We start from the raw sequence: 20,856 nt of genomic DNA, 5'->3' as shown, positions 1-20,856 counted from the left end.
ATATCATGACACATGTCATTCAATCTTCAGTCGCATGGGTCAACTTGTTGCTTTGTGACAAGTTTTCCAAGTCCTAAAAGTTGTCATTAACACCAATAATGATACAAAATGAGAGTATATTTTATATAAATGTAACTCTATACATTTGGTGGAAAGACCACTTATTGTGATTGATGTATTCACTGAACTCAAAAGGCAAATCACTGAAGATCCAGGCTTCCAGCAGGAGCAGAAGATTAACCACATGAAAATCAAAGAATGGCTAAGGGAAACACGGAGTTCACATGTGAGAATATATTAAAAGCATCTCACTTCAGGCAACAGTCTCGGGCACTGCATCTGTGAAGCTGGTTCTAACATTCATTAAGTGTTATGAAAAGAAACAGTACCGACCCAGGGGCAGGAGATATTGGGCTGCTGGCAGCAAAATGAAAGCCAATAATGAAAGGATCTGAAAGAGAAGAGGGACTGTTCATCAACGCCAGCAACTCAGCCATGCCCTGACCTGGTGTGAGCACATGGGTATGAATGGCCACAAGTGAGCCCGGAGAAAAGATGGAAGGAGAAGAGACAGCACTGGGGAAAGGATTCAGAATCCCAAAGAGCACTGGGGCGGGCTCAGAAACATCTGCACTTCAAAGGAGTCCTTTAGTCTTGCTACAGTTCACCGATTCCCTCACTGTCTGTTCCTTTAAAGACCCTTCAGACTTCAAAGTGTCACTCTTAGCTGGAAAACGTGGGATGTTAAATTGTGTCTGCTGTCACCAGAGCCTGTTCTCTCAAAGGGTGCCTTCCTACTGACGTCCTGGCTGACAAGCAGCACATCTTCGGAGGTCATCTTAAATGATAGCCCTCCTGACTCTCATCTCCTTCCAGCTTCCCTGGAGAACTTAGCTCTCGCCTTCTGCCCTGTGCTGTCTGTAACCCTGAGTCCTTGTCTACGGGTACATGAGGACATGCCTGCTGTCCTCCGTGAGCTGTGGCCCTTTTAGAGTTATACACATCTCTTTTCCCTCATCGCCAAGCCTTTGATCTCGTACAGTAGGCTCTACAGTGAGCTGAAGAGATAAAAGGTTCTAAGTAAGTGGAGAGCTAACCAGTCTCTGTGAAGAGATGTCCTACAGCCTGGATGCATTTTGCTGAGGCTGTTGGCATCCACAGAAGTGACCCTGAAGGAAAAGTGCAATGCCAACGTTGGCACTGGACTGTTTGACCGCATCCTGAAAACGTCTCAGACAAAACCAATGCTCAAGAAGAATGTAATAAAATGTGCATGGTATGTGTGTGCTATACATGAACTACCTTCTCAAGGTCTTTCTAAGCATAAGTGGTGAATGAAAAGCTTCCGACACTTCATGTTGGTTCTGTATCCTGGCACTTTGCTAACCTGGTGAGTTTAAACGCTGTGTCATCACACGTCCTTAGAAACAGGGAGGACCCGACCGTTTATTTTCCTACTCATATTATTTTCCTACTTGTATGGATTTTCATTTCGTCTCTGTCTCTTGGCGAATTGCTGTAGCTACAATTTCTAGTTCTACACACTGAGTAAGAGCAGAGGAACTGGACATTCTTACTGTGCTCCTGGGTTCAGAGGAAATATCACTCAAAGCACACCACGAGACATTTCCATCAACATACCAATAATATTTGTTCATAGAATTAGAAAAAAATCAAAATTTATATAAAAGCACAAAATACACATACTCGTCAAAGCAGCTGAGCAAGAAGAGAAAAATTAATGATATTACAATACTAATTTTTAGATAATACCACTATATGTCAAAAACAATAAAAGCAGCATACAGGCGTATGGGATAAAATAGAGGACCCAGAAATAAATTCATGTCTGCAGTCAACTGAGTTTCCTCAAGGGCCCCAAAAACCATACATTGGGGAAATAGCAGCCTCTTCAACAGATGGTGGGAGGGAACCCTGGATAGCCACATAGATGAATGAAACTTGACCCTCATCTCTCTCCCTCCAGAAAACCAACCAGGGAGGGAGACCAGTGGGAGGGGAAAGATGGGGCAAGAGAGGTTGTAGGGGTTGAATAAGAGCAAACTATATTATACACTTGTGTGAAATGTCATGATGAACTACATTGGTTTGCTTTTTACAATTGATATGCACTCATTTAAAAAGGAAACGAAATCTTACAGTTGATCAAAGATCCTAAGGTAAAATCTGATCCTACTGAAGGAAACATTGCAGATACTGTGAGGTCTAGATCCTGTGTATCACTAGCTACAAGTGACAGTTTCCTGAATAGGTCTCCAGAGGCACAAGAAACCAAAGTCAGAATTGACAAAGGAGAACACACCAACCTAAAGCTTCCAAACAGCAAAACCGTCAACAGAACAGATAACATACAGCAAATTGTACAAAGCCATGGCAAGTGTTTATCTGTCAGATGGTTAATAACGAGTTTATATAAAGAACTTTTTTAAATGACAGAAATGGATAATTTTTAAAATGCTCAAACGATTAAATAAATACTTCCCAAAAGGAGAAATACACATGACCAGTAAGTATTGGAAGGGTGTTCAATATATCTACCCAAGAAGAAAACAAAGATATAAGCTACAACTAGACTCTGTATTTCCCCAGTTACAATGGCTATAACATAACGAACAAAATTGACAAATGCTGGTGACCAGAATGTGGAGATGAAAGAACATTTTTACACTAATTAGTGGGAATGCAAATCCATTCAGCCACCATGGAAAATAGCCGTCTCCTTCCAGAGTATCCATCCAAAGGACTTGCAGTCATCATATAAGGAACATACAGTCATGTTTGTCACATCGATGATGAAAGTTGAGACATGGAGTCAGCCTAGATGCACCAATGGTTTGGTTGTTTGTTTTTGTTTTTAAAGTAAAGAGTGAAGAAAGGTGGAAGAAAAGAAGGAAGAAAGGAAGAGAGACAGAAACAAAGAAACTTGAAATTAAAGGGATGGAGGGAGGGAAGGAAGGAGTGAGGGAGGGAAGGAAAGAGGGAGGGAGGGAGGAGGAACAGAAGAATGGAGGGAGGGAAGGAAGGATGGAGGGGGGAGAGGGAGGGAAGGAGATAGAGAAAGAAAACTAATTCCCCTTTCGTGAGATTTGCTCAGACCAGGCCCACAGAGCCTGCCTGTGCCACAGGATTTAGTGTGGTCAAGGGGAAGGGCTCTGGATCATCAGAGGAAACACTACAGTTCAAGTCTGGCATTGGTGATCAGGTATCTCTCTGAACCTCTCTTCCCAGTGGCCGTTCCCTTTGACTATTCGACTTTATTCCATGTCAAACCCCTTGTGGCATGGCCCCCACAGTTCCTTATTCATGCGACCCCTTCACTCTGAGTGACTCCTTGACACCTTCTTGGTTCTGGGAAACATGGGGTCTGTAACCCCCAAATACAATCGACTCACTTTCCCGACTGCTCGCTAGCAGCACTACACACTGAAACCCAAACTCTGCTCTACCTAAATGGCTGCTACCAATTCCACTGTGAAAGGCCATGAGTAATGGATCAGGAGTCGCTCAGACCCTCCACATGCATCTTCCCCACTACATATCTGTAGCACAGAGGAGACCAGGGCTTCCTCCAGTTCCTTCGAGACAGGGTTACTGCTTCTTACACACTGCTCCTTCTGTATGACACCAATGCACGTGAAGCTGTCTCTTAACTATGTTTTCTTAACTATTTATTATATGTTAACACTGAAAACTCCAAAACAATAACCTAGAGGAGTATGCTTTGCCCCAGATGGCTGTCTCTGTACTGAACACAGCACGCCTGGTTGAGAGATTAGAGCACCACTTTTGTCTGAGTGCTAAAACCAGGCATCACAAATGAAGACAGCAAGCCCTGCTGCCTCCAGACTCCAGAGCAAACAGCTCAGGCAAAGGGCTGGCTTGAACACTCGTGTCCTAGCTCAGTTTTTCTGCTCAAACTGAACATGCAGACAAAATTATCACTTTAAAATCCAGTAATCAGACACTTATTCCAAATGATTTGCTGCTGAACTTAGATAATTGTTCTTTTCTCCCATTTGTAAAGAGGATTTACTGAATGTACTCTTACTGTAAAGATGGGATGCTTTTTCAGGGCATCATCTTCACACGATTAATGAGCTCTGAAAATATACTGGACAAATCACTACTCATTCCCCTATGTACCATAATTATTAATACTAGGAAGAACTCTACTTGGAAATCCACCCTTGTTAGATGCATCTTGGCTTCTGACAAGTCAAATAAGCTAAATTAGACACTTCCTAGGGCCTTAATACGTCACCAAATGCAAACTCTGAGAAGGCAAAGTGAGGGACTTTCTGAAATTAGAACCATCCTCTGCAGGTAGTAATTGTTTCTAACTATACCTGACATTTCACTTAGGAAAGTACAAAGAAGCCAGACTGTTATCAAGGGAGAACACTGAGGTGACACGACTCAGGCTGAATACTTGCTGTACCTTACCGATGGCTCTTACATGGTTGTCTAAGCACCGAAACTCTTCTGTAGGATTTCTTTACTTCATGAATGTTCTGCCTACATGTACTTATGTGCACCACATGCAGAATTCAGAGGTGAGATCAGACCCCCTGGACCTGGAGCTACAGGTGGTCTTGAGCTACCACGTGGGTGCCAGGAACCAAACCCAAGGTCTGTGCAAGAGCAGCAAGTGCTCTTAACCACTGGAGTCATCTTTCTAGCCCGGCACCAAGAAACCCTTTGCAAAGGTCAGCCAGCCACTCAGGAGGATGGGGCATGAGAGTCACTTGAATCTAGAAGCTTGAGACCAGCCTTGGGCAAGATAGTGAGGCACTGTTCTTAGTATAAATGGCCATTCAGGCAGAAACACAGGTTCAATTTTTTTAAGTTACGCAATTACTAGGCAAGAAGGCTGATATCATGTGTCATGCTTCCTCTGTGACTTTCGTCAGTAAGATATCACGTGACGTAGTTTTAAGCTCATGATTCAAAGTTTTAAAAATCCCTCCTGACAGTTTGACTATGAGCTTTTATTAACTGCTAAGTCTAACACACCTGACCTTAACACGCAGGCACTCAGAGGCCAATACCCATGACTAGAGACATACTAGAACCATGAGATCTTAGAGTCGGGCCGTGCATTATTCTGTATAACTATTTTCAGCAGCCAAGCCTTGCTGTCTTAGTAAATTAACACTGAGTCTTTTCTTGCCAGGCCTCTTCAAAGGTCACAAGTCCCTCATGGAAATAGTGAGCAAAAGGCCTCTACATTCCCATGTTGTCTACAGCAATCCAAACAAACGGAGTTCAATCCTAGATGCCAATTACAGCTCATTTCTTTCCATGAAAACAATCCTGAGGACTCTTTCTTTTTTTAAATAAAGCTTTATTTGTTTTGCTAAACATAGAACAATAGCACATACCACTCCAGAAGCCGTTCTTGTTATGACTGGTGGAGGAAGGCAGCAGTCTGCGGTTGGTTGTGATTGTGTAGAAGATGCTCTTCTGTTCTTCAGAAAAAGCTCTAACTGCTTCTCACTGGGTCAGTGGAAGCAGGAGACGTGCTGTGAGCAGAAGAGACCTAACCAAAAAAGACACCTGGGGTGGTAACACTTTATGGAGAACATACTTTGCTCAGGATAAGCAGCTGACACAATTTGCTCAACAATCTCCAAGGTGGAATCTGCAATACTGTTGTAGGGTTTTTTTTTTAACAAAATCTTAGATTCCCCAGAAAATGGTGACATTTTCTACAACAAAACAGATGTGCACTAAACTAAGGCGGCATTCCACAGGGTTGTCACCCCACTCCCAGCTTCTCTCCCTGAATTGGAAGGTAGATGTGAGTTAGGCCAACACTGAAACATAAAAAGTCCATGAGTTCTCCTTATTCCTCTGAACTTATAAATGTATCTGCCACCTTCTGTAGATAGGTGCTCTTCAAAAACCAAATAATCTTGCCTTACCTTCCTTAGGGGATGGACCACCCTTTCCTCCCGTGCTGCTTTTGATCACAGAGTTCTACCACAGCAATAGAAAGCTGAACAGGACAGCATTTAATAAGGAAACAATGTCTAGGTCTGTAGAGAATTTCGAACATGAAATGTCAAAGCCCAATCATCTAATCAAAACCTGGCCTGATAAACTGAATGCAAACTTCTTGTAGGGTGAGACACCAACAGCCTGCAAATATTTGAAAGACCCAGTGACCGAAATGCTAATGAGGAGTAGATGTAGAGAAATAGAAACTGCCAAGCACAGGAGGCAGAAATGGACATTTTGGTGCTACTAGTGACAACCAGTTTTATCAGCTCCAAAGGGACTAAAGGAACTCCTACATGATTCAACTATAGCACTCCAAGGTAAGATTCTAAGTCACTGAACTACTCAGATACTAGCACAATCCATATTTGCTACCATTTGACTCACAGTAGGTAAGATACAGAATTGGACTAGATGTCTTTTAATGTATATATATATATATAAAGAAAATGTGGCATGTATACATACAATGGAATTGTATTGAACTGTAAAATAACTGAAATGAAAGCATCCTAAGGAAAACAGTTGAAACTGTGACTATTATGTCAAGTGAAAGAGGGCAGACTCTGAAAGATAAAAAGTGTGTTTTCTCGCACATAACATAGGGGTGTGTACATAACGTGTGTGTGTGTGTGTGTGTGTGTGTGTGTGTGTGTGTGTGTGTGTGTAACATGAAAGTAGAAATGGGAAGAAAGAAAACAGGGATCAGGGAACAAGAGAGAGAGTCATGTAAAATATATGTCATGATAGCAGGAGGCCACTGAGGGGAAAAGGGAGTGAGAGAGGGAAGCTGTACTAGGAGAGGAATGAGGAGACCCAAGGAGAGCAGTGACTGACGTATAGGTACGAGCAAGCCACACAACAAGCCACACAACCAAAAACTGTTGACATGGGTGGGATTGGGGGGGGGGGGAGACAAACTACAGTATGTGTAAGAGAGCATTGTGTTACACAGTGTGGTGCAAAATAGTCACATGGGATAGAAAGGCAGGATGATCTCCAACTCAAGACTACCTTTGACTACACAGCAAGAGAGTGTCTTACACACACACAGACACACAGACACACACACACACACACACACACACACAGACACACAGACACACACACACACACACACACACACACACACCAACACAACACACTAACAAAAGAATCTAGTCATGTATTAAACATATACAATAAGGCATTGTGGTTTAAATTTACACCACTCCCCACTCAATTCAGTGCTGGATTCATGCTCAAAATTAATTACTAGGCTATGCCCCATGTGCAACAGGAAGTAAATTCATGGGGCTGGAAAGATGGCTTAGAGAAAACCTTTTTCTTCACAGACTGGAGGACCTGGATTTAGGTCCCACCACCCATAGGAAAAGCTATGCCTGTTTGTCATCTCAGTGCTGAGGGGTGGAGAGACAGGAGGATGCCTAGGGCTTGCTGGCCACCAGCTCTTTTCAAGGTTCAAAAGACACATTGTCTCAAAGGAACAAGGCGGAAGGCAATGGAGCAGGACAACTCGAGGCTTCCTACGGCCTCCACAGGAGAAATACCTGCCAGCACATTCTACTACACTTGCATACACATAAAAAGGTAATAAAAATAAATGCCTTAATTTACTATGATAAAAAGTAATACACAAATACTCTAAGATATTCTAAAAGTTTTCCCTTTAAAATCAAGAATAGTGACAAGTGTTATCTCTGTTCAGCATTATACTGGGGCTTGGGGTTAAGGGGTGATATTTAAATATATCATTTCAGTATTATTATCCAATATACATTTCAGTGCAATAAACAGATTATTGCAGTAAAAATTACACCTCAAGTATAATATATATATATACATATATATATATATATATATATATACACAACCATATAATAGTTTCTTATGTCTGAAAATCCAGCTTAGTTCAATCCTTTTGACTCTGAGTTTCTCAAAGAATACAGTTCAGCTGGGGCAGTCACCTAAAAATGGACCCAGGTAGGGCTTAAAAGCTATCACCAGGCTTCGCATCTCCACTGGCTGTAAAAGGGAAGGAAGGGAGGGAGAGAAGGAAGGAGGGAGGGAGGGAGGGAGGGAGAGAGGGAAGGAGGGAGGGAGGAAGAAAGGGAAGGAGGGAGGGAGGGAGAGAGGGAGAACATGACTGTTCTTAGATGTGGTAGAGGAGAAGGTTTACTGTAGAGAGAGCACAGCCAGAGTCAGGAACATCTGGAAGAGTCCAGAGTAGGTGTGATTCCGAGGCCAGGGTCATGTGAGGAGGGGGAAAGGGGAGAACCAGACCAAGAGGCCAGGAGGGTCAAAGATACACCAAACAAAAGGCCCAGTAACCAGAATGGCTGGGTTATATAGGAAAGGGCAGCCCAGCCCTTGGTCTGGAGAACTTTTGGGTAGGGGGCAGAGTATGTCAGCCATACCCTATAACAGGTAGGAACTGAGGAATGCTGGGAGAGCCTGGTGGCCAGGTCTGCTTTGGTGTGCTGACTAGGTTCCTCAGCCATGTGTCTGAGTCCGAGTCCTAACACTGACAGGATGTAGCAGCTCTCACATGCTGAGCCTCTCCTTATCCCATATTCAAGGGAAAGAGCATTAGCTATCAGGAATGGCCAGAGAGAAGGCTTAGCGGGTACAGGCCATGTTTCCAACCTTCAATTCCCAAGACCCAAGACTAACAGCCCTCACACATACATGCACAAAACCAAAAACTGATTACTTGCTAATAGGTAGGAAATGTAGACAATCAAACAAATATGTCACAGGAAACATTAAGAAAGACTTAGTAAGAAAGTATAGCAAGGTTACAACAGTCAGTGAGCAAAACTCAGGTTTATAATCCATAGCAGTAGAAGCAAAGAAAGCTTTCAGATACTTAAGACAGAATTTTTCAAAAATAATACCAGCATTTTTCAAAGTATTAAATACTTAGAAACAAAGACCTTATAAATCTTTTTTTTAAATTAAACATTATCATCTACCAAAAATGAATGGAAGGCTTGCTAACAGTGTCTTTGTTCACTTCTCGGTTACTGTGGTAAACACTATGACCAAAAACAACTTGGAGAGGAAAGGGTTTACTTACATCTCCTGGAAACACCTTGAGGGGACATCGGGACATCAGGGCAGGAACTGACACCGATGGCAGAGGTAAGCTGCTCACAGGCTTCCTCTCTGTGGCTTGCTTAATTTGCTTTCTTATAGAGCCCCCTGCTGGAGAGCAGGTCTAACTACATCGGGCTGGACCCTCCCATGACAATCATCAATCAAGAAAATGCCCCAGAGACAAGGCTGCAAGACAATTTGGTGAAGGCAAATCCTCGGCTGAGGTTCCTGTTTTCTGGGTGAGTCTAGCTTATGTCAAGCTGTGAAAAACTAACCAGCACAAATGCAAATATAGCACTAACCACCAAATTGATTTACAGGTTCAATACACTCTAAATCAAAGAATGTACATGTATAGAAATAAGAAGTAGTTAAATCTTTATAAAAATGTAAAGTCTAAAATGACATGGAAAAACTGTACAGCTGTATTAAAATGGGAGCAAAACCACAATCGGAGCAACAGCAGTACTCATACTGACAACTCCAACCCAGCAAGGCCAGCCTCGGTGGGGCCACCGAGTAAAGAAAGCAGACAGCAATCACGGGCACACTTGTGCAGGTGCTTCCTCGTGGAACCACGTAGGAAAAGCTGCTACACAGCATCAGTCATCTGCTTGGCTTATGGTGTTTATACATATGAACGTTTTCAAGAAGCAAGCAAAAAACAGAACACACACACACACACACACACACACACACACTTCCAAATACAGCAGATAACAGGGTCCACCACAGAGCAAGACTGAGCAGAACTATACTTTGCTTCACCCAAACGTCCAAGTCTAAGAATGTTCAATCTTAATGCTCTAAAAATCACATTCAATGTCTGGAACTGTATTCAAACCAATAGGAATACTTATTTTTGAATGGGCAAGATCTCTGTCAATTAAAGAAGGTTCTAGGGGCAGATCTCAAGTACAAAAACACAAAATCAAGGTAATCACTCTCAGAGGTATTTCAGATGCTCCACTATTTTGGAGAAGAAACAATGAAGGGAGAAGAAAGAAAAGAAGGAAGAAGAAAATGGAGGAGGAAAGAAGAAAGGAGAGGCAGAGACAAACACAGTCAGACAGACAGTCAGTTAGACAAACGTGGGAGGCACACCTTCCTAAAGTCAATATAAAAGCCAAAAATAAACCTTACTTCCTTTCTGATACACACACACAGTGATGTGAAAATATTGGCACAGGCATCTTCGGAGACTCCCTAACGTATCTAAATCAACAGCAAAGAAAAACACAAGGCATGGTATATATAAAAATTCAGTATTTATTTATTTACATTCCATGTACTTCCAAAACAATGAAAAAACAAAAAATATATTCATAAAGGAAGTAATTCATCTTATTCAACCTGTTTATACTTTTCATAAAACCAAACAAAGACTTAATTTAGATTTACAGACCTAAGGAAGCCCAAAGAATTCATCCAGTTCAACCTTCCGTCTTTAGCTGAGACTCAAATTACAGGACCGTGGTTAACACATACTATTCCACAGCCAGACACATGCAGACCCAGACGCATGATTACCCAGGTATACGGTAATCCAAGAGCAACAGGCAAATCTGCAATAGAAGACACAGCTATCACAGTGCAAAACATAAGGACTGTTCACAATAACAAAACAAAAAAGAAATAGAAAAAAAATAAAGACAGACAACAACAACAACAAAAGCCGTGGGATTTACACAGGAAAAATCACCATTGACAACTGGGCCAATGCTACCACAGTAACAGCAAGAGTTGTTCTTATTCAAGTATGTACAGTGTTCAGAGGTTTGGTTCTCCCAGACGCATAGGTGAGCGTGGAGCACACACCAGAACTCTACATATCATAGAAAACAACAAACAGAAGAAGGGGAACACTTCACCTTTAGGTTGTGTAAGCATCCCAAGCCTCTTCACACCACCACTACACACGTGACTCGGAATCATTCACGTAGTTGCACATCTCTACAAACAGCATCAAGATTTATAAAAACACTGGCAACGGCTCAACATCTGAGGAGCTGGGCGATCTCACGGACTCTCTGAACCTGCATAGTTCAGTAGTTTACAGCCTCAACCGACCAGACTGTCTCTACCACTGAGGTCTCTCAAGCGCCGCAGCATCACATCCGGAAACTTCTAGTTCTCTGAAACGGCTGGAAAGGCTTCCTCAGTGCCCACATGAACAGCTGTGGTTTGGCCTTGGGTTTTTCCGGAAAGAGAAGTGCTTCGCTCTCTGGGGTAGGAAATCGTTCCTGGTAGACTTCAGGGTAAGATTTCTGAAACTGAATGGGAGTCCAATGTGAGTCAAAAAATACAGCCAATTTGTAGGAGTTTCTGGTCCCTGCTTTCCTTGGCTTTGGTGCAATTATTTGATGCTGATGCCCACGCCACTCCCTCATCTTTCCTGCAACTCCATCTTCAGATGAAGTTTTCCTTGTAATCAAGTCCCTCAAAATGCTCCCCTGTTAACTATAACTAGACCTCGCTGTGAACACCGGTCACTCCTATCAGACTTTCACACTGACAAAAGCTAAGGAGTGCAGCGCACCTTTCTAAATGAAGCTGTCCTCTCAAACCCTTGGCTTGTTGGTTCACTCAGGAGGAACCGAGTTTGGCTGACTGGCATCCTTAGTGAGGTCAGAGACAAGAAACCACGATGGCCCCACCCATTTAAAACAAAAGTCTGCAAGGTAGGAGAGCTTCCGCAAAAGTATTAACACCAAGACAGGGGAGAACTGACTTGAACAGCTGTGGCTGCTACATACATACATGCACCTGCACATGGGCACACATGTGAGCACACACCAAATATTTTCCTTACAGTCAGTTTCTGAAGTAACTGTTCAGCTGATTCCTATCATGTCATTAGCAAAACAATCATCAGAAACTAACTCTGCAAAAGAAACGCTCGGTGATGTAAAACCAACACAACCACACAGCCGGGAAACGATAGCTAAGCTTCTGGAACGGGGAACCTAAATCAGAGCTACATGAAGCCCATGGACATGGAGAGCTAACGGAAGGAACAACTTGAGAAAAGGGAGGGAGGTGCCTTCAGAAGAACAGCCTTGTCACCTGCTTCAGCTTCTTCTTCTTCTCCTTGTTGGAGAGTCTGTCATCAGCTATGACTTCTTCCAACAAGGCTGCCAGGGGCTCCTGGGAGCCGTACGTCCTTTGGTACTCAAACTCCTCAGGACTAATTTGACGGCAAAATGAAGGTGCAGACAGAGTGATATCCATGTCAGCCCCTGGGTATTTGATCTGAGAGGAAGCAGAGAATTGGGTTACGTCAAACCAGCATGCCTCCTGGCAGGAGTGGGGTACTTCCTTCAGTCTGCTGTGGGAAGCCACACTGAAGAAAAGTGTTCGGCACTTTTAAAAGAATAATATTTAAGCCAAAGTTTTAAATTTAAAATTTGAGATTACTAAGTAAGAAAAACTAAGTTACTGAAAAAAAAACAGGAGGAACAAAAGAAAAATGGAGGGGGGGAGATAAATCCATATCGTGATACCGTGAACATTTTAGTGTAGCCTTAACTCTGCTCATTCTGTGTATATATAATCTATATTTCCTGACTTAGTCACTGTCTTGTGTTCTTACCCATATGGCGATGACTAATATAATAAATCAAGCATGCATCTCATGGTTGTTCATGATAACAGCAAACACATGCCATGTTGAGTGGCAGACATGTTATAAGCATGTTGTTCCTTGGTACAAAGTGTCAGGAGGCTGGCAACCTTACTTGAGTCCCTCCTGCCAATCTTCCAGAACCGATGACGTCTCCTCCTTTACCTGGACTCTTCGCAGATGAGCCACACGCTCTTCTATGGAGGTCTGCAGGGCCAGAGGAACTTTCAGAATCTCCTGGTAATTGTCCATCAGAAATGTCACCAACCGAGCCGCTAGTAACTCATCTAAATCCACTTCATCCTTAGAACACAAGATGCACCTGGAAAATGTCTGGACCATCTGGACCAAAACAAAACAGAAGCAAGGAGACGGTGAAAAGGCACAGAACTGAGTGGCCTTGTTGCCTTCCCTGAACTGAGTGCCAGCTAGTTTGCAAGGCAGGTGTGAATAGTTGGGGGCATGGCCTGAGGGTGCACATCCCACACACACCTAGACACGAGAGGAGGGAGCAGCCAACTACCATGGGAATCTCCCCGCCCCCTGAAAAGACTCAGTAGAGAGAAGGTGGTCTGAGGAATTGTTAGAACTCCCCATTTTATACAAGGTACAATGCACATACATGTTTGCATGCATGCACGTCTGAAGATTACATGAATTTAGCACTTTAAAGTTCAAAGAGCTTCATAGCTACTTGGCCAAAGAATATCCCAGTTTCATTGTTTGTTTTTACTCTATGTTCCTCGACCATCACATCTTTCCTTGGCTAACTGTTTTCTCTACAATTTGAAATACAAGCTTGAGAACTGTCTTTGAACAAAGAAACTGCATCACATGATGAGACTTTTTATGATAACCAAACATAGAAGTATATAGTAGTTATATAAAATATAAATATAACTTATAATAAATCCATATAACATATAATTATATAAACAATTATAATATATACTAAGTAATAAATATATAATGTGTAATAAATATAAAACATAGTGGCTGATATAAACAATATAGTTTACATGAACTCATATCACTACTTTACTTGATGCTGTGCTCTGGACTAGAGTTGCATAGGACAGTCTAAGATTTAATTAGGACTTAACGCTGTGTCACTTCATCTTCATATTGGCACGGAGAGTGCAAAAAAAACTTGGGGAAAAAAAAACTTCATTAGATTTATAAAAGCTTTGGAATCATACATAGTGTGTGTACATGTGTGTGTGCGCATGCGTGTTTTCCCACAGGGAAGAGGTACAAGTTTTCTTGGGTTTTCAAACGGTCTCTTTAGCCTCTAAGGCCGGTCCAGGGGCTCCAAGGGCACGGAGAGGACACACATGGGGTCAGAGAGACAGTCTCTCTACCAGACTATGTGAGGCAGAGGGGTGACGGGGACATGCTGGCTGGAGCACATGAGTTCCAATCAGAAGAAATTCTAGGAAACTAGCCATAGCTAATGAAAACACATGAAATGTGTCAAAACTGCTGGGAACGTAAATTCCCAGTCCACAGATATGGATAGTTAGATGGATGGATGGAGGGAGGGAGGGAGGGAGGGAGGGAGGGAGGGAGGGAGAGAGAGAGAGAGAGAGAGAGAGAGAGATAGGTGATGTGATATTAATTAGTTTTAGTTAAATATCTCTATAGTGAATGCATACATCAGAACAGCACACGAAGCCATAGCTGTCTGAGATTCTCCCTCCTCCCAAGGTGTCTAGAGCAGCAGGGCATCTCCTCCCTCCTACTTGAATCAGGCACATCTGCTGCTTCTCCTCCCATTGCACGTGCTGCCCCCCTCGCTGCTGAGGGAGGACCTCAGGTGTCTCCTGTCTGCTCACCTTCGCTGCCTTCGTGCTGATGGTAGGTAGTCATTTATAAAATGCTAAGAAAACGCACAGCAGCTGTCTCTACAGGGACAGCCTGTTTCCTGCCCCTCTTCACTTTCCATTCTGCTCTTCAGGGACCTTAGACTGAAAGCACAGTAAGGGGGGGGGGGGGGCAGCTGGCCGCGCTCTCATCTGGCCTCAGAACGGGAAGCCTGACCTGGCTGCATTTCAGACTGAAAACACAGGTCAGGTGTTAATAACCTACCAGTGTGCGGGTGCCGAAGCCATCACACAGTGGGGGCATCTCTTTGTTTAGGCAGATCCTCGCCATCATCCGCATCAAGAGCTGTAACTTTCTCCTGTTTTCCGGAGGCAGAAGGAGACAACAAATCTGAAATGCCTCAATTGCCATCTTCTCCTTCGGCAGCAAACCTGATTCAAAAGAGAAGTGTTGGCGTTCAGTGCACAGCCTACCTGACTGTGCCTCCTTCCCCACATCCTTACAGTCTGCTGTAAATGGTGTTTCTACATATTCAGTTACACCCAGCAAGGTGTACAATGCGCTTGCACTGTAACTCACAAGTCAGCATAGAAAAGCCCTTAAGCTGGGATGACATGTGGGACAAACACAGCCCTTTCCCCTCTACCTACAACCACATCGACAGAATCCCCTGTAATCCAGGATTGTCCTGCTAGCATTAAACCCTAACCCTAAAGCGATCGAAACTGAAGCACAGAACATGCATCAGATTAGCAGGACAGCCAAGATCAATCCCAATCACTGCAGAAAGGCAGTCAGTAAATCCAACATCGTTTCATGAGAAAAAAACCTGCAACAAATTAGGAATAGAAGGACCAGAATCGGGCTGGAGAGACGGCTCAGCAATTGGGAGCACTGGTTACTCTTCCAGAGGACTCAGGCCCAATTCCCAGTGCCCACACAGCAGCTGACAACTGCAGTTCGAGTTCCAGACAATGAGACACCCTCACACAGACATATATACAGGAAAAACATCCAAGCACATAAAACAAAAATAAATCATTTCAAAAATTCATCTTCAATAGCGGAATGGATACAGAAATTGTGGTACATTTACACAATGGAGTACTACTCAACTCTTAGAAATAATGACTTTATTAAATTCCTAAGCAAATGAATGAAACTAGAAACTATCATCCTGAGTGAGGTAACCCAGTCACAAAAGCACACACATTGCATGTACTCACTGATAAGCGGATACGAGCCCCAGAATGCTCTGAATAAACAAGAAACAATTCACAGACTGTATGAAGCTCAAAAAGAAGAAAGGCCAGAATGTGGATGCCTCAGTCCTTCTTAGAAAGGAGAACAAAACACTCACAGAAGGAAATATAAGGTCAAATAGAGGAGCAGGGATTGAAGAAAAGATCATTCAGAGACTGCATCACCTGGAGAACCACCACATATGCAACCACCAAACCCAAGCACTAGTGCTGATGCCAAGAAGTGCTTACTGGCAGGAACCAGATATGGATGTCTCCTCAGAGGCTCTTCCAGAGTCATACAGATACAGATGATGATGCCTGCAAGCTAACCATCAGACTGAACACAAGGACCCAATGAAAGAGCTAGGGAAAGAACTGAAAGAGCTGAAAGGGTCTGCAACCCCATGGGAAAAACAACATTATCAACCAACCAAACCCTCCAGAACTCCCATAGACTAAAACACCAACCATTGAGCACACATGGAGAGACCCATGACTCCAGTTGCATATGTAGCATTGTCTGGCATCAATGGGAGAAGAAGCCTTTGGTCCATTGAAGGTGTGTTTTCCCAGTGCAGATGGATGCCAAGGCACTGAGGTGAAGGGTGATTGGGAGAGGGAGCACTTTCATGGAAGCAAGTGGAAGGAGACTGTAGATCGTCCTGAAGCTGTTTGTATATTAATGTTAATTCCACTTCCCCAAGAAGGGCTGCCTAGTCACATGATTCCAAGTGAACCTTCCCATTTTAATTAGTAAAATAAAGGAAAGCCAGTGATTGGGTGGGGCAAGGGAGGTAGAGAGGGCTGAGAGGTCTGAGGAGGTCAGAGAACGGAGGGTGGAGGTTGTGGCAAGATGGAGTGTCCCAAGGACCAGCTAGACCCAGGTGATATTAACTGGTATTAAATAGCTATGAACATTAAGGATTTTACAGGTCTTATATCTCATATAGAAGGGTGGTTTGTATCTTTGTCTATTTGATGTAATCTTGTGTGTAGAAGGTTTGTGGATCGAGAGTTGAATATATAAACCTGTGTGAAAAGCTATCGGGCTGTAGCGTTTTTGTTTGTGGGATTTGGGGGTACAGAAACACCCCGCGACAGAGGTGGAGAATAGTAAACCGCCAAGGGGAGGGAGTCGGGCGGACAAGTTGTGCTGTGGTGGCGGCTCAGACCGGGCGCCAGAGGTGCTCGAGGCTCCGTTTCAGGGTTGGGCCTGAGGAGTGAGACCTCAGGGCCTGTAGAGAGATGAACCGTTTTTTATTTTTTAATATTTACTGCAACAGGAGGGGGGAGGGGATAACATTTGAAATGTAAATACAGAGAATATCCAATAAAATAATTTAAAAAATTCATCTTCAAAACCAAACAAAAACCTCAAAGGACCATAACTACACACAATAAACACCATTTGCAGTAATAAACAGCTGGGACCAGAGAAGTGGTTTAAACAGGGAAAATTTTGGACAGACAAACCTGATGGCTAGAATTTGATCCCTGGAATTCTTATAAAAAGTCTGATGCTGTTGCTCACCTATCCGTAAGCATTCCTGTAGCAAGATGGAAGACAGCAAAGGAACTGCCCATAAACACAGGCTAGTCAGCTTGAAGAGTGAAGTACGGACAAGCAATCTTCTCAGAAATGAGATGGAGAGGAAAACCAACACACACAGAGAGAAAAGGGGGGGGGGGGAGCTACGAACATACTTTTGAGAGAAACACACAGAGACACACAAACAGGGAGACAGAGACAAAGGTGATTTGCATTATACTGATGAAAGAAATCGAAGGGTTTTTTTTTTTCTGTATTGAGAAACATGCTCCCATTCCCCCAACTGTTAATGGCAAAGAGCTGCAGACACTACACTACCTGACTTTAAAAGCCCTATGAAGGCTGAAGAGATGGCTCAGTGGTTAAGAACACTTATTGCTTTTCTAGAGAATACGTGTTCAAATCCCAGCACTCATGTCAGGCACCTCACACATGCTGGTAACTCCAGCTTCAAGGGATCCAATGCCCCATTCTAGCCCTGCTGACACCAGCAGACAGACACACAGAGACTAATGTGTGCTAATAGTCAGGTAGACGGCCCAGGGACATGTGACACTGCATAGTCAAGTGGCAATAGATAACAATAATGCCAAAAAGCCCTATAAAAATACTTTGATGCTTTTCTCATTAAAAAAAAAAAAGAAAGAAAAGAAAAGAAAATCAGCTCTAGGCCAGCAAGATGGCGCAGCAGGTGAGGGCACCAGGCCCTATGACCTGAGTTTGAATGTGAGACCCACAGAGTAGAAAGTGCAAACTGACTCCCACAAGTTGTCTTCTGACTTCCACATACATACCATGTCGTGCACATCCACAGATAGAAATGTGACTCAAAACTGTAAACAGCTTCGATTCCTTACCAAGGCGTGGCACAATTAGCACCTCGGACTTCTGCACCGGCAATTCCAGGCCTCAGATCCCCACGTTCTTAATGACCAGGGATATGTATCTCCTTCTGTGTGCTTGTTAGGAAACCATCTTCTATAAAATGTCTAGTAAAAGTCCATGCCCGATTCCAAATATATTTTAGTGTGTTAATTATATGTGACTGTGGCATAATACTAGAAAAAGGGCAACTTACGAAAGAACTTTGGCCCCCAGCTTAAGGGTATCGTGGGGGGGGGGTCACCGCAGCAGCTGCCTGGGTGGCTGGTCACACAGTCTGTCAGTGGGAAGCAGAGTGTGATGAACACACACACTCAGTCTCCAGCATGTTCAGTGTGGGGCTGGGACAGCGAAGCCATCTTCCCAGCTCAGCTGGGCTCATCCAGGTGAGCTCTCAGAGACAGGTCTGCATCCAAACTGACTCCACCCTAGTCTGTTCTTTCCTGTGCACATGTATCTACGAGCACCACATGTCTGCCTGATGCCAATGAAGGCCAGAAGAGGACATCAGATCAGCCACCATGTGGGTACTGGAATCAAACCAGGGTCCTCTGGAAGAGCAGCCAGTACCCTCAACCGCTGAGCCATCTCTCCAGACCCTCTAATGGCCCACCAACTTCACACTAAAAATTAATCGTAACATCTGGCTTCAAGTGTTTTCTCAGATATATATAATCAGTCAGTGCAGTCTCTTTTCTTTGCATTTTGGTGGTGTGCCCCTTTCTTAAAAATGTATTTTTATTGTCTAGAATATTTTCTTGTATCTTAATTCTTATTGTTTTTATTTACTTTTCAATAACTATAAATTCACACTAGAGACTGTCTTTGTCTTGAATGCTTCCCTGTGCTGTTTGCTCATTTGACCTTGTTCTAGAGGCAGACTGAACGGCATGGACATAAGCCATGTGGTTCCAAGAGGAAGCAGCATTGGTGACAAACGATAACCTTCTGGTGGCATCTGTGAGAGAGGAAACTCTTAGAAAGTTCTAAAGTGACTCAGTGTTAGCTAACCTCAACAACTGACAAAAGCAGTCTTTGGAGATTGCTGGAAACAGATAAAAACAAGGTCAGGCTGCCTCAGTCTCAAACCACACCAGTCTAAGAGTATCCACAGGCCACACACCTCTCGGGGCTCTTCCTTCCATCGGGAGGAGTGGGCAGCAGGCCTACCCAGATACCAGGCTCCAAAGCCAGGTGTGGGAAGGGCAGAGGGGAAGGGCGCCTTCAGGGGCCCTGCAGACTCCACGCCCCGCCCTGGCTCCGGTTGTTTTCGTGCTCAGAGACTGAGCAGAGAGCATCTGAAACCGGCATAAGCTTTTTTAAGCTGAGCTTTTTCAGGCCTGCCGGGCCCACTGGACTTCAACTCCTTTCTCTCTTTCTATGACTCCTGACTGAGAGCTAGGGCTCTGCTGGTGTGAATCTCAGCATCAGACATGATCCTCACGTGGGGAAGGGCTGCTACAGTGCAAACTGCCCTTGAGCTCATGCGAGAGTGTTTCCAGTTTGGTTTTTAGGATGAAGCAGGTACTCATGTCAGCCCCACATCTCCTCTGCCATTATGGTCGCTGTTGCTGCTGCTCATGGGCAGTTCTACCCAGGAGTGGCTCATGCCCACGGCTCATAGTTTCCCTCAAAGTGGTTGCTGTTCTGGTGCAGGAGCATGAGTGGTTTGACAAAATCACACAACATTGCTGGTGAATGAACAGTTACTTGGGGCCACAGCAACATTATCTATCATTCTCAGAGAAAAAGAACACAAGTCTAGTCTGCCTGACCCCTTTTCGACATTTTCTGATGGAGTATTCCAAACAGGAGGCGTTGCTAATCTTAATGAAGTCAGTTTGGTGGAATCTGTATTCACTGTGTAAGTGTTCTGTATGTATATCTTTGCCTACCTGAGATTGCAAGAGTCCTCTCTTACATTTTCCTCTCGCAGGTCTAGTTTGGTTTGTTAGGTTAGGGTCTACAATCTAAGATAAAGTATGAGCAAATCCAAGGAGAACACAAAAGCTGACTTTTTCTAGTTGTTCTCACTTCATTTCCTGGAAACACTATCCTTTCTCTTAGTTTCTCTTGAAAAGCTACTTGCTATTGGTACAGGAAAACATATCCGGACTTGTTCAGAACAGTAATGAGCTGTGGAGGCTCTTAGGAGGGCCTGGGAGTCCCAGAAAGGCCACAGTCATGTCTGTTGAACAAGGGGGTGGTGGGGGTGGGGGGGTCAAAGTTTCATTTTTATTGAAAACAGATAAAAAGAAGAAAAAAGATAATACTGAACCAAAGGATTTAAAATACACATCAGTTGGCAAGAAATTTTTGCTTAAAGAAAGACACAGCAAGAGAAACTATTTCTTTGAAGATTTTCTTAAGAAAGGCAAGCAGGTTACCTAGGGAGATTATTCAAAAGTAGATATGGGTTCCCCGTGCTCAAGACAGTGTGCTTTTCTGTAGGAATCTGAAACACAGCACTTTAATAATCCCTTTGGCTTTGGGGCTCAGAGAGTTCTTTACTCATCCAAATATTGGATGAAGATTTCATGTAGCATTTAAAGATATTTTTATCTTTATCTTGCTAAAACAGTATGAGAAGATTCTTGGACTTTCTTCCCAAAAGT

General features: G+C 43.5%; 1 protein-coding gene across 3 annotated transcripts in view; it reads right to left on the bottom strand.

Annotated features, from left to right (window-relative positions):
• Window positions 1-11,231: 11,231 nt before the first annotated feature.
• DEPDC1B (DEP domain containing 1B) overlaps window positions 11,232-20,856 on the bottom strand; it is a gene marked incomplete at both ends in the record, with an annotated part of 60,709 nt that continues 51,084 nt past the window's right edge. For 2 of the 3 annotated variants that reach the window (XM_080933854.1, XM_080933856.1), the window contains 4 exons: window positions 11,232-11,393; window positions 12,187-12,372; window positions 12,908-13,084; window positions 14,831-14,997. In XM_080933854.1, coding sequence (XP_080789980.1) covers window positions 11,232-11,393; window positions 12,187-12,372; window positions 12,908-13,084; window positions 14,831-14,997 — 692 coding nt within the window. The remainder of the gene's footprint in view (window positions 11,394-12,186; window positions 12,373-12,907; window positions 13,085-14,830; window positions 14,998-20,856) is intronic. The other variant, XM_080933855.1, reaches the window with a different exon arrangement.

Source organism: Micromys minutus, assembly GCF_963924665.1.
Source record: "Micromys minutus genome assembly, chromosome: 20".
NCBI classification, from domain to species: Eukaryota; Metazoa; Chordata; class Mammalia; order Rodentia; family Muridae; genus Micromys; species Micromys minutus.
This window is presented reverse-complemented; position numbering and strand designations above follow the sequence as displayed.